This window comes from Osmia lignaria, chromosome 8 (assembly GCF_051020975.1).
Source record: "Osmia lignaria lignaria isolate PbOS001 chromosome 8, iyOsmLign1, whole genome shotgun sequence".
Classification (NCBI taxonomy): domain Eukaryota; kingdom Metazoa; phylum Arthropoda; class Insecta; order Hymenoptera; family Megachilidae; genus Osmia; species Osmia lignaria.
In genome coordinates this window covers 12,442,561-12,457,515 of record NC_135039.1, presented here as the reverse complement: position 1 = coordinate 12,457,515, position 14,955 = coordinate 12,442,561, and the positions used below count along the sequence as shown (strand labels likewise).

General features: G+C 36.1%; 1 protein-coding gene across 1 annotated transcript; it reads left to right on the top strand.

The window, feature by feature from the left end:
* Positions 1 to 5,556: 5,556 nt before the first annotated feature.
* Positions 5,557 to 12,162, top strand: SCAP (SREBP cleavage activating protein). The gene is made up of 13 exons (XM_034329644.2): positions 5,557 to 6,076; positions 6,789 to 6,971; positions 7,050 to 7,283; positions 7,351 to 7,528; positions 7,641 to 7,786; positions 7,859 to 8,951; positions 9,017 to 9,290; positions 9,352 to 10,412; positions 10,485 to 10,644; positions 10,713 to 10,893; positions 10,964 to 11,103; positions 11,171 to 11,382; positions 11,499 to 12,162. The coding sequence occupies exons 2-13, from the start codon at positions 6,856 to 6,858 to the stop codon at positions 11,676 to 11,678; spliced, it is 3,975 nt and encodes a 1,324-aa protein (XP_034185535.1). The 5' UTR covers positions 5,557 to 6,076; positions 6,789 to 6,855; the 3' UTR covers positions 11,679 to 12,162.
* Positions 12,163 to 14,955: the final 2,793 nt, after the last annotated feature.

The window sequence follows — 14,955 nt, the reverse complement described above, 5'->3', positions numbered from 1 at the left end:
TTATATATATTTTGAAACTGACAATACCTGACGAATATTTAAGTCCTAATTAAGTAATTAATTAGCAAACAATATCTCAAGAATATAAAACTTCTGATGAATTGCCCCTCCTCTAGTGACACTTCAAATTACAGAGACACTTTTTTCTGAAGAAAATGAAGATTCATATTCTGCAAAAGAAAAAAGGTCGACCAGAAACGTGTTTTTATTGCATTATACAGAAGGTCAACTGTGTTTATCTCATCTGCATATCCACTTGCTAATTATTATATGCTACTGAATAAAAGTCATTAAAATAAACGAGGACACCCTGTAGACATAAAACTTAACATCCCAATTAATGTGGAGCTATTTGATAAATATGTCTCTGCAGACCATTTTGCTTTTAAAATTCCATAACTCTATTAGCACACCTAACAGGTGTTCAAAATGACTGCCGTTGCTATGCACTGAAACCTAGGGTACACCAGCGAGTTACTTCCTAAATGGAAGTAAATGAATAGATCATCTCGTATACACGGTTGCAGTATTTTTTACAGAAATTAGATTAAAAATCTGCAGAATAACGAACACGAGTATTCTCTACCGTAAGTCATATTTCTAATGCTGAATTTTAATAAAGCCGCGGTCAGGACGGTCGAACCGCTGTGCTAGTTAATTATTATTTATGCAATCCTTTGTTACACGCTTTCGACGACTAGAAACTAACAAATTGTGCAACAGGTAATCAACAGCTATTTCAATAATTATCCCATTTAATTAAATCTCTGAATCTCCTTTCACTTTGAGTATCACTGTCATTAGTAACTTCCCTAAACATAGATTTCACAAATTTCACAATTATTTAGGATATAAAATTACAAAATTATTTCTACAATTTAAATTCTAAGGTTAAACTCTGAAGCCTCAAAGACTGAGGCTTCTCACATCGCTATACTTCTAATGTCTGTTTGGCTTTGAGAGCTTTGCACCGTATGCCAACGAAATTGGCACAAAGTCATAATTATATTTCGCATACTGTCGCGTGCAGGTTAAATAAAGTATCAATGGCAAATAGGAAAACAAACTTGTTGATGCATTTTTGGGAGGCACAACAGATGATATATATATAAACGTACCCTGAGTATCGTCGGTGAAGCATATTTTATATTTCTCCGTCGCCTATGCAGTTTCCGAGAAGAGGATAAATAAGAGAATATCCCGAAGTTTGACAATGCTGTAGCTCGTATTTACAGCGTGTAAATATTCGCCTTCCTCGGAAATGTCAACATTATTGATCGAGGACGATGTCAGCCTCTGGAGGATTATGAAAACTTTGCCATTCGCGAGCACCGGGTGCCTGGTATTCGATACGTTCCCATTGATCATCAAATTTCACGAAAGATAAGAAAAGAAACCCGATGGGAATAAAAGTGCTGATTTACGTACATGGCTTCGGATAATCAATTCCATTCAACGCCATTATAAATATTCATGCACAATCGAAGTGCGTCAAACCGGTGTGAACTTTACAGATTCCTGGTAAGGAAATCTGAATGATCAAAAAACACATGTGTTTACTCACCTTATCTGCCTGGGGTGAATAGTGTTTCTTGAAAGTCTTGCCATCTTGTTTGCTTTCTGGAAGAAAATGGCCATTCAGATTAATGGTGCCATATTTTGAGAGAGAATATAAGTTAACTATGAAAGGGAATCAATTTTTGGAATCTTAAAATATAGAAATTGATCCAAAGAGTTTCTTAATGATTGGAAAATTAATTTGTAATTAATTAATGAAAGAAAATAGAATTTTCAGCTAGAATATAAAAAATTAGCTTAAAGTAGATATATTCCAAATTATTAATAGAATCAGTTTGAAAAAGTTATGTGATTAAAATCGAATTGCAATGTTATTCAGGTATGCAAATACTGGAACTTGTTGCAACTTCTAACATATTAGACATGTATTAGGTTCAAATTTGCATATGACCTTAGCATTTTCACCTATAAAATTCAAGCATAAAATTAGTCCAAGGAATAAATTTTATCTAGAGAAGTTCAATGTCTATCTGTCCAGGGGTCAATTAACGGATCTAAGTAAATTTTTCTTGAAACAAAAAATTAGAAGTATTCTAGAAATAGAAATATCTAAGCTGTCATATCCTACAAATATGTTTTTTGTTATACCATCATATCTTTTATTTCATAATAAATGACATAATTATAGTGATGATAAATGTTGATGCTTCATTTGTCTCGATACGTAGTCAACCTAGTACGTTCCATCTAAGAGGCACACTTTGTTTCAGAAATGCGATCGTTCAGTGTCCACAATATGAGAGATGGCCGTTCGGGCCATGAAGTACACGCGTGACACATAAAAATGATATCTGACATAAGGAGTGGCAGATAACCTTCACACTTAGTTCCTTCGATTAACGTGATTCCCACAAAATCCCTCGCAATCTCGAATTTTTCCATTACCATAAAAAAAAAGAAATTGTTGAATTAAGGCATCTAACATAGTTATCATAAATCCCCTTATCACGTGTACAATTTTAAAATAGTTATCGATAGCACCAATAAAGGGGTTTTGGAGTTCATCAAAAAACTATTTGAAGAAACTTGAAAGTTTTAGTAGAAGCAAAAAGTGGGAACAACCTCCAGTGTTTTTATTTGAAACTTGGAAGGATCTCTCGAGGGTCAAAGCTTTTGAAGTCCTTAATAAAAAAATAATGAGGAATATTGAAGAATCTCTCAAAGTCTTGTTCAAAAATTAGAAGGATCCCTCGAGTAACCCTTCCAGCCATAAGGTACAAACTTCCCCCAGAGAAGTTCCTGGACGCCCAAAGAACCTGAATAGACATTGCAAACGTCGAAGAAAACATTTATTCGTCGTCTGTTGCATTTCCGTTCTACGAGACACTGAGTGGGTGTGTTTGCAAAAATAACCAAATGACCAGGTGGACGTCTAAAACCGAAAGGTCGTGAGCCATCCAAGAGGCTCACCTCTGAGTCTGTCCACTACTGTTTGGCACTGAATCGATTCAATCACGGTAATTTCACGCAAGGCCACGATTCCGGAGAGAATACAGCATGTTCTTCGAAATAACAAGCGTAACTTGTGCTTGCTTGTTGATAGAATCAAAAATTTTCGTTCCATGTATTAATCTGCTTGTTTATCGTAAGGCATCCAATTCGAACAAAGCAAATGTCTTATCATCTAAACTCATAAATATAATTATATCGATCCAAAGAAGGAAAAAAGAGTTCCAAATTCCCGTTATGTACTTTCTGTAAACGACGATAAATTATTGACGTCAATTATTACGTTCAAAACCCAAGACGCACCTTGTGCGTCCTATGATATCTCATAGCTCGACGCACCTTGTGCGTCCTGCGCAATATGTGCCACCGATGCGTACATATCTCGGTTTTTACAATCGTTCTTAGACGTACATGACAGTGATCAGTCATTAATCGTTTCTCTCCGAGGTTTCAGCAAGATCACGGTTACATAACTATATATAGAGCAGAGGCAAGATAGACGAGGCTATGTTGTTGATTTCTTTCGATAATTCGTTGTTCCATTTAGCGAATTCATGCTACTCGTCTGTTGGATCGAAGACGAATGAGACATCTTTGTGAACGTAATACAGTTTGCATGACTGTCGCGGGATTTGACGAGAATATGCGGTAATGGTCGATTTGCTTTGTCCTGGATTGAGTGTCAACCAGTGTCAACCCGAAGGATTGAGTGTCCACGGTATTCTGTATAACCTGATCCAGCATTTCTCGCATAAATCGCGACTAAAAGGCGATTCAGATACCAGTGTTATCTCTGAACGAGATATCTCATTAGTCCATTGATCTGTTCCTTTTTTATTTTATTTTCTAGTTAGATGTAATTTACATCATACTGACGTAATTTGTCAGGGAACTAATTAAGAATTTATAGGAATTTTTAGTCAACACTGGTGAAACTTAGTTTTGAACCCTATGGTACCTATGGTACCTATAAAACCCTATGGAATCCTACTTAGGTTAGGATACCAGGTCAACACAGGTGAAACTTAGTTTTGAACCCTATGGTACCTATGGAGCTCTATGGTACTTAATGGAACCCTATGGTACCTATAAAACCCTACGGAATCCTACTTAGGTTAGGATACCTAAAATAAATAGTATAAGTTATTCTGAGTTAAATATGAATAAAAATTATGTTAGAATTAAACAATTCTAAACATTTAACACTTATACTAAAGCTAAGAAATATGGCCTATTCTAGATAAAAATCCTAGTTGTACCGATAATTAAATCACCTTTAAAATTTTGCATACTCAATCAGTGCTTGTAAAATTCACTGATTGAGTTAAAGTTTACGAGCCATGTGCGTGGTAGGTAATATTTCTCAAACGTAGTCTCGCAGGTAACTTGATTTTCATTAGCCCGCAGATTAGCAATTCAAATGTCCCGCGCGTTGCGCAACGCATCATGGCTGCGCGTGAAAAAGGCGCGTAACCTACGTGTAATTTCTCGGTATCAAAAAAAGAAAAAAAATCACTCTCATCGTAAGGTTGTCAAAGTCGCTCTATTTCTCGTTGTCAACAAAAATTACCACGATTTATAAGCTTCTTTTTGTCTCTGTAACCCGACACGCGTCACTTTTAGTACCGTTGTTCAACATCGGATGAATAAATAAACGCTCGAATGAATAAATGAAATGCAAATGCAAATGCAAATGCAAATGTCCTTTTTAAATTTTTCATATGTTGAGTTTAGCTTCGTCAAGATTTTTCCTTTTTTCTTTTTATTTCGAAAGTATTCGAGAATTTTCAACATAAATCGCGTAAAAAATGGCGTCATATTTCGGGAATACATATATGTATACAATTGTTGATCCTTTCTTGTAAAGTAATGTAATGACTGATGACGTCTACCGTTTATTTTCTACATCGCTTCATTTACATTTATTGACATTAGATTGCCATAATAAGCGCGTTATATCATCGCAAAACGTTCACGATATAAAATCAAAAAAATATGATTGCATCTATGACGAGTTGACATTGACCTCGCATACGCATGCAATCATTTTCAAAATAAAAAGAAATTATCGAAAATATACAACGTACTATAATGAAATATACCTTTAAATTACTCCATAAGAAGAATTTCGTCAAATTGAAGTTACTTTTCCACACAATTTTCACAATTTTAACAGGAGCCGAGGACAGTTTAACTGCCAATTTCACGGAACACTGGCGCCACCTGCGTTTCTTTTCCGAAACACAATTTAAATATGAAAAATTCAATATCATATTTTTTTTTCCTAATATTCCCCTTTTATTTATTTTTCACAATTAAAATTTAACACGTTTATTATTTTTCAAATATATTCAGTACATTCCCTGATTATAAAAGATAACAAGGAAAAAGGAATTACTTTCCTCGATGTCTATTGACATTTAGTACGCAAATTTCCATATATCGTTTGTCAATAAATACTAATTCAGTCACGATAAAAGATAAGCAGAATACAAACGCGTTTAGCAGAGCCAGTTAACTCGGAATGATTTTCATTCGTTCGTAAACTATCGTCACGTCTGAACACGCAAGAAATCAACGTGTCGAACGCGACCGGTTTCATTCTTAAGATTTATCAAATTTTTCAGCACGTGCGTGGCTAAAGGCAGGAGGGGCACTGGTTGCACGACATTCGTGCACTTACGATTGGTTGCATGTCGGGGGCACGGCTGTACCGTTTATAAATAAATTAGCACTCTTTAGCTTGCAGCGTCGTGCGAGTTAAATTGAAACCGGCCAGTGCACTCGGGGAATTTGCGCCGGCGGTTTCGGTCAATCGTGTGTGTGTGTTGTTGGAAGTCGCTACTCGACCACCATCTACAACGCTCGAAACTCGCCTCTGTCGTCCGCTTGTTCGACGATTGACGCGCGTCCGGGAACACGTGTGAGTGATTCGTGTATTTTACGCCGTGCCTGTGAAATCAATTCCAGTATTATCTACGCATAAATGTGCGCTACCGAGGAACGAACATAACCTCGAAATCCCACAGATTCGTATCTGTTTCTCGAGGTACCACTGAGTTTCTTATGCGTCTAACGTTCTCCGTTCCGTTTCAAACGTCGATAACCTAACAGGGGTATTATCCCTCAACGTACCATTCCAGTGTATTTTTCTATTACGCACAAATCGTTTTTCTACGTGAAAGAACCTTCCATGGTACCTACTAGAAGAATTTCATGACGATGTCCAATAGGTAGTGGTGCTAACAAAAAGGATCATCGATCACTTGTTGCTGCAGTCCACGGTTCCACGAAAGGAGTACCGAGCCGAGAAATAATATAATTAGTCTCGTACGCATACATAAGTGATACGCAATGTCTACAATGCAATCCACGTTATGATGCGTCGACGTGTACCCCCCGAGGAATTCGACCGTCGTGTATCATCGTTCCTTTTATCTACTCGTTATTGCGTCACTAATTTGCACGAAAGAATATGCGTTTGTTCGTCGTAACCTTGCGCGCTTCGCATCATTGACCCTTTCACGTTCTAGCGCAAATATGAACTGAACGATGCGTTAGTGTTCCGAGAAAAAACACGTGGACGATAGTTTTTGTTTTCTGTTGCCTCTTGTCACGTTTCAATTACAAGCATCAATTACAAAATATTATGGGTCGCGTTTCGCTAATTGAGTTTACATTTTTTTTTTTTTTTTTTTTTTTTTTTTTCTAATGTTACAATGAGCGTTGTACCTTATGCAACTTTTTTTTTATTTTCATAGGACAAATGCTAGCAATATGTATATTTATATATTATGAGACATGCTGGTGAGACAGCCTTAAGGTGAAATGTTCCGTAGTTTACCAGATAGGGTGGCAGGGCTTTACTATGCCCATGGCCTGTTCTGTTCTTCTCATCCTGTCGCAGTTATTTCATTGGCAATATCGATAGTAATGCTATGTTGGTTGGTAACTGTTTCCTTAATTATGTATTTCCTTGTAACATAGCAAACGTTAAGACACGGTAATATTTTTTTCTTCAGTTATCCTTTGGTCAATTTACCTATGCCTGGCAACGCGCCAAGGGCTGTAATCAATCATACTATTGTACCTGAAAACAGCACAGAGAATCATGTGTTCTATGTGCAACAAGTGGTATTAAGGGTCGGAGTTATTCCATGGACAGAGGAATTAACATTAATGGATGCTTTCCGGGGTCCACTTTATGAAATTTTTAATCTTTTAGAGATTATACAGAATTATCAGCATCCAGAAACGTGAGTTACATGTTTGTCACAATTTTTGTATTGATAGCCTTGTTATTAACTCTCTTGTTGCTTTTAGATTAAAAACCCTCGGTCAAGTATGTTTACACGTCGAAGCTGTTAAAAGAAATGGCAAAAAGTCGGATGTTTTGCCAGAGTATAATTGTTTGGTTCTTTCCCCTGCGAACCTGTGGCAACGAAGTATTGAGTTATATGCACAAGATACAAATCTTATAAACACAATCTATTCATATCAGGTAGGAACATTGATAAACTGCATTGGATTCAATTTGTAATATGCTGAATCATACATAATTACGATACTTTGAGTAAAATGACCTGCTACAATTATGTATTTGTATATTATAGAATCTACAAAAGGGTAAAATTAGTTTAGCTGAAATAATGTTCGGAATGAATCTTAAAGAAACTGGAACAAAACGATATCCCAGTCGTCTTCGACAAAGGATTTTACAATATGCAGTAACTATCTATTTAAAGGATTATGATCCCGAGTAAGTATAGAAATAAGACGCCTGTTAATTGCAATTTTCAACTCCCATCATTTAACTTAACTTAATTTTCAGATTTATAAGAGGATTGAAACACAGATTAAAAACTTATTACCACCTTCATCAAGTAGGTGACAATGATACTTACGATCGCGTTGATGAAACGTTACACATCTTATATCCTGGTGAATTCAATTACAGTGATTTTTTCCCACTAATGATGACATTCTTTGCATTATTTTTCTACGTCTATTTCTCTGTGCGAAAGATCGAATTAATAAAGTCGAAAATCGGCATAGCATTTAGCGCGACTGTAACAGTGATCAGTTCACTCTCAATGACCGTGGGTGTATGCTTTTTTTTTGGCTTAACGTTAAGTCTAAGTGGAAAGGAAGTGTTCCCATATTTGGTGATTATCGTAGGGTTGGAAAATGTTTTGATATTGACCAAAAGTGTAGTTAGTACACCGACACATTTGGACGTGAAGATACGCGTTGCTCAAGCTTTATCCAAAGAAGGTTGGTCCATTACAAAAAACCTACTTACCGAAGTAACGATATTGACGATCGGATTGTTCACATTCGTGCCAGCCATACAAGAGTTCTGTATATTCGCCATCGTTGGATTAGTCAATGATTTCTTCCTTCAGATGGTCTTCTTTTCAACTATCCTCGCTATCGACATTAAACGTACCGAATTATCCAGCGAGACGTCGAAATTTCATTTGCCAAATATTCCAACTACGCGCAAACAACAATTTACAACAACCATTACGAACAGAAAGCCAAACATATTTCGATCGAAATCCCATCCAAGATTAAACGGTTTGGCTACCGGTCCCACGAATGTCATAGCACCGAACACACAGAACACCCACACTCTTGGAAAAATTCCGAAACGTCTCCGTTTAGTACATTTCTGGGCAAGAACTCGAATATTTCAACGCGCCTTCATGGTATGGATGGTCGTTTGGATCAGTATGATCATATACAATTCCGGGATCGTCGAGCATGTCATACATTTAAGCGAGACATTGAAACCGGAATCTGATATCGATGGTTACACTGTAGACAGATCCCATGCTTTAAATAATTACGTTGAATTAAATACAATGAAACCGTTATCAATCCCTTCGTCTGCTGTCGCTCCTGATCACTTAAATAAACAGGTAACTTAATATAAATACAGTGAAAAATAGCTGATAATATTATCTTGAATTTTATTGTCTCTTAGAATGATCTAACGAACAACATTACTGAAGAATTAAATAAATTGAGACCAGTCGACTTCCCACCTTGGAATCGTTTGTCGCTTTACCACTGGTCCTCGATTCTCTCAATGTACAACATATCTGCCGCTGGCGGTCGCATAACTATATTACCAGCAGTGAAAATATCCCATGCGGTGAGCCCACAATTGGCTAAACAAATCAGCAATCCAAACGATGTGCAGCATTTTCAATGGCAGAGCCTTGCCACTGCTGCTCTTGATCCATTAGACTTCTCGGGTATGAATTATAATCAAATTACAGATTCATGTACTTTGAGTCTAATTAAAAATCATTCCAGATATGGAATTACCAACCAGGTCCGAAGGTCGAGGTTTCAACGCGGACGCACCCTTCATTCCATCCAGCCCAATGGAAATATTCTTAGCCGCGGTACTTTGCCTGATCAGTGTCATTGTTGTCGCTTACACGATGGTCGTTCTTTATCGTTGCATCTGTTCGAGAAACTATGCCGAATGGAGAGCCAGCTGGTACCAACCAGAGAAGGCGCACGATTCAGCTACGCAGCTGGTACTTGAGGCACTGCCGTTGGTTCTGGAAGGTCACACACAGGAAGTGGAGTGCATTGCCACGGATAGCAACACCATTGCTAGTACGTGTTTAGCAGGTCACATCAGGGTATGGGATGCAACGTCGGGTGAACAATTAGTTCACATAGATAGAAAGCAATTTTTCAGTAGCCCTAAGAAAAATCTGAACCACGTCACGTCGGACATGGACGAGTTAATGTCGGATTACGAGAGTGGTTCACCACCTTCCAGAGGGGAAATGGAGGGGAATAATTCATTCGGTCTCTACTCGTCAGCCACGACTGTACCCTACAGAAAGTCGTCCCCTGGATTGTACAATATCCACAGGGGACAGAACACGAATAGAAATCACTCGATGGGTAACACGTTTGATTACGATTATCAGATCAACGAATTCGGGGTGGAAAGAAGGAAGAACGTTCGTAGGAGCTTGGACAGTTACTATGATCTTCCTGATTTAAAATCAACGATAAACGTGAAATTTTCCACCATGAAACGTTCCTCGTTGCAGCAGAATTACGAACATGGATTTGATTTCGGTGATCACTATAAACAGCTTTTTGAGGAACATAATAGATCAATTGACGAATTACAGAAGTCGGAGAGCTTTGAACAATTGTACATTCCTAATGGGAAAGTGAATTCATCCGGATTGGTGGACAGTATATCTTCCTTGAGTACCGACCGTACCGTGCAGATTATGCACTCGGTGTCTCCAATTTGGTGCATGGATTATCAGGAGAACCTGATAGTAGTGGGATGCGCAAATGGGAGTTTAGAATTTTGGGAAGGTACCACGGGCAGATTTAAGGTAACTGATCAATATAAACTGACGCTCAGAAAAATTGAAATCATTAAATTAAATATTTGTTATGTTTATCAGTGTTTATTTGACGATGGTTCAGGGCTCGGAATATCCGCCGTTAAGTTTGTCGGAAGTAGAGTGGTGGCGGCCAAGTTGAACGGTTCCATCGACTTCCTGCAGCTTGAAAGTTACAGCGAAGGTCAACAAATTGATTGGGGCTTCACCTCGTATAGAAGAAGTAAGGTCATTCATTAATGTCTTTATCATTCTTTGGTTCCACTTTATACAACGTGTTCCTTATTTCAGCCCACGTTAGAACAGGAAGCGCTGGTTCGCCTATGGACATAAACAACATCATGCAATCGGAGGATCTCCGTTGTATGAAAATCGGTTCGCATAAAGCACACCAGCAAGCAATAACCGTGCTCGACAGCGTAGGTGGTCGAGTTTTAACTGGTAGTCAAGATCATACTCTTAAAGTATATAGGTATATATTATATAACAATACTTAGTAACTGGTGTACATTCAGTAGCTTCATTTCATTGTTCAATTTCAGGCTAGAAGACCAGTTGCCATTGTACACTCTTCATGGTCACTGCGGGCCCATATCTTGTCTCTTCATTGACAGGATGAGTCCTATGACATCCGGTAGCGGATCCCAAGATGGCTTGTTATGCGTCTGGGATCTTCAAACTGGTACTTCCAATTCTATCTCCTGATAATTTCCCTTGTACTTAAATAATTTATCATTCTTTTTTTATAGGAACATGTATGTACAGTATACAAGCTCACGACGGTGCTGTGGCAGCTATTACTTGTTCCGTATCGTATGTGATAAGCATCGGGACCGATGAGAGGTTATGTGTATGGGAACGATTTCAGGGACATTTGTTACATGCTCTTCCAGCACACAGATCAGCGTATAGTCTACAATTAGTCATGTTGACGCATCATCTACTCATAACCAGTAATCAGGTATGCCAATGTTTATTCTCGTTTAGAGGTTATGTTATAATTACTTTGAACAGTCGATGGCCATCGTTGGTATACTATTTTTAGGATACGAATATTTATGAATTGTAACGTTTCAGGGATCGCTAATAGTTTGGGACGTCAGGACGGGCGAGCCTGTACGAGAAGTAAGATTGGGCCACAAGGATAGTTGTATTTTCGTAAAACAAATGTTAGTTTTAAGGGATAGCGTAGTGTGCGATTTCGGGCGGCAATTACGCATAGTCAGATTCCCGTTGGTGTCTGATAAATTAGATTAATATCTGTATATGCACGTTGCTGTTTCATCTTGTTTCTTCTTTCTTATTTAATTTCTAACATATGAGCAAAGAAATCCTACGCTCTTGGGGAGATAACGAAATTTTTTACATAATGTACATTTTACATTTTAAAACATCGTCTTGCACACTTTAGGTGTGCGAAATTTTTTACATTTCGACTACAGCATAGTCGCGCCTTAATATTTATAGTCTGTCATGACGATAAAAGGAAAAAAAAAAAAAGAAAGAATGGTAAAGTACGCTTGTCCTTCTCAGCGAAGTTCGTATAGAAATTTTTTAATCGACGAAGAGAAAAATTATTCGCGTGAATTTAAATATTGAGAGTACGAAAGCACTATGAGGAATGTAAAGCTGAAGACAATGATACACGTGATACGATAAATCCATATTTTTTAGATAATCGAATAACGTTTGGTATCCGTTCATTGTCTAGAAATAGAAAAAAAAAAAAAAGAAAAAAGAATGGCTGTGCTATTTTTCGAGGCATACAATTTTATTTTTGCGGCGCGATTTAGCAGCATTTTCATGATATCGTTGTTTATATTCTATTTAAGAGGTTTCTGAGATTAGGACGAGAAACTCTGCATTTGTTAAACCGGTGCTGTTTAACACAGAAGTGCTGGAATTTCACCTCTGTGTTGTAAAATCGAGAAATTTATTTACTAAAAAAATATATATATATAGAATGTATCGGTTTACCAAAAATCAATTTAGGATCAGATATTTTATTATATCCCATTGAAGTGTTTAAATTGAACAAATTTTAAGATAGAAGTATGAGTGTATTAGTAAGATTTCATTTGTTCTATGTGTAATTCTGTTACGTGCATCACGGTCTAACAGAGTGCCTTTAATTCTATCTTTATTTAGTTTGACTAAATAAAGAAAATGTAGGAATGGACTACATTGAAGAAATAGATCTCAGTCTTCTAGTACGTAGCCCTTCTATGTAGATTGAGAAATGAAAAGGCTTTTGAACTTACAATTAATTACATTCATACGTTAAATGAAAATTCATCGTAAAATGTTCATTAATGGAGTAATATAACTTTACCAGCCAAGGGTTCTTCTTGCGAGGGTTGAACTCTTTGGATGGAAACGTTGCGTTCAAGGATTCAGTGTTTAACATCCCGTGTATTAAAAAACGTTTAGTCTCGTTTAGCTTTAGCGGTCTATTTTTGTAAGGAGAATCGTTGTACTCAAACGAACTAAAGTGGGTCCTATTTTATACGTATATACATTATTGTAGATAATGGGTGAAAGCTTTTCACTCTATGATACATTTATAGTTCAAAGAAGAATAACGTACAGGGTGTGCATGTCGAGACAATGTTATATTCTTCTTTCGAATCAGCTGAAAATGTTGATTGATCATCAAGTCCATGTGTGAAACTATAGAGGATCGTTATTGAACAGAGTGTTCAACGTTACACAAAGGATTCCTAACAATTAACTAAATTTCCGTTTGAATGAGAATTTCACAACTTTCAATTGTAAATATGAAATGTGTCTTTGGTATACTGGAGTGTGTATTTCTATGCTTCCAATCATGTGATACCTAACTTCCAGTGATGTATTTAGGGTTTTGAAAAACAAAAGAACTAATGAAACAAAGTGTTCAAATGTATAGAAATTTTTATACAAATGATTTCAGTTAATTGTTAGAGGATTCTAGCTTCGATAGAAATTTGGCATGTGTGTTATGAAATGAATGTTAAAAAATAGTGATCTATACGCCTTTAGACTGAACTATATGACGATTTATATTGACAAGTTTCTTTTATTTTCTGATACCATGTTTGGAGACAACTAGTGCTCGGTCATTCATCTATTAATAATAGAGGTATATATTTTTCTTAACCAAAGTTGTAAATGTTATCAGGTCATGACACACTCGGTAACTAGTAGGAGTTAATTAAAAAGACAAAAGGAAAATAAAGGGAAAAAAAAGATGTACTTCTAACAGCACAGTTGGCTGGCTAACGATCATTTAGAAGTCCGCGTGATTTTTATATTTATTTAATTAATTTAACACGTGCAAATGTGTCGTACACCAAGATATATCATTCTTAATAAATTCTCAGATTTATTAGATCTTTATTTGTTTCCATACTTGCTATCATGTCCTCATCCAAAGAGATCCTTCTGTCATAGTTCTTCACACAAGTATTATAGAACAATTAATGTACAGTTATTGGAAGAATACTTACAATTAATTAGTATTGTTGACCCATTCAGGGATAAACTGGCAAGATTTAGAGATCAATGAATGGTATAACAGATGTTGAACAATCCCATGTTTGGACAACATGCGTAAGAAATTTTAATCTTTATAACGTTAAATAGGGACAAGTAACATGTATAATCCTTATGTACATGTTTATTAGTACACCACATTTTGTCATTAATATTTTTCACGTCAAAACGTACACGTGTAAAATTAAATTATAATTAAGCAGACATTAATATTAATGTATGGAAAGATGTCAGTATACATTCACCAGCCAGTAAACAACAGAATTATCTAAAAGATTGAAATTCAATTTCTCTAAGATTAACAACACTTGACATTTACAATTAGAAAGAAGTAAATTCTGTTGATAAATATTATTGCATTTGTAATGATGACTTTGAAATGAATACATGATTATACATTATTGGAAGGTAATTTTGTTCCACTTGATAAGTGTAACATAATTTAATTTGATTATAGATAGGAAAATATAAGTAGTACATTGATAACGTAAATGACAAGTTGATTTGATCTTATCTAAATGATAGTTTTAATTATCATTAATTAAATGTTTATGTTTGTCTTGATGGAGTTCACAGAGAGTATCACTGGGCAATCTGACTATTATGAACACTTTCACTTGTAATTCCATGATAATAAGATTAATGCTGACGTAAAAGACGAGATCTCTAATTACATGTAAATCGTACTATGTGAAATCTTATTTGAAACATTTTAACATGAGGTGATTATGTATTCAATTAAAAAATGTTGAAACTCGTCTGGCTAGAAAAGTGAACTACTTAAAATTTATGAAATGATTTATTATCATTTTAAGGTAAATATGTTATTTCTTTCAGAATTTCATAGATGCCTGATAAGATTAGTTGATAAGTGGGGGACCAAGATTTCCATAAATTATAAGATAAAAAATCATGCCTGATATCGTTAAAAAATTAAAGAAATTTTTATTTACATATGTATCCATTTGGAATGAATGAATCCCCAAGTGGTTTATAACTA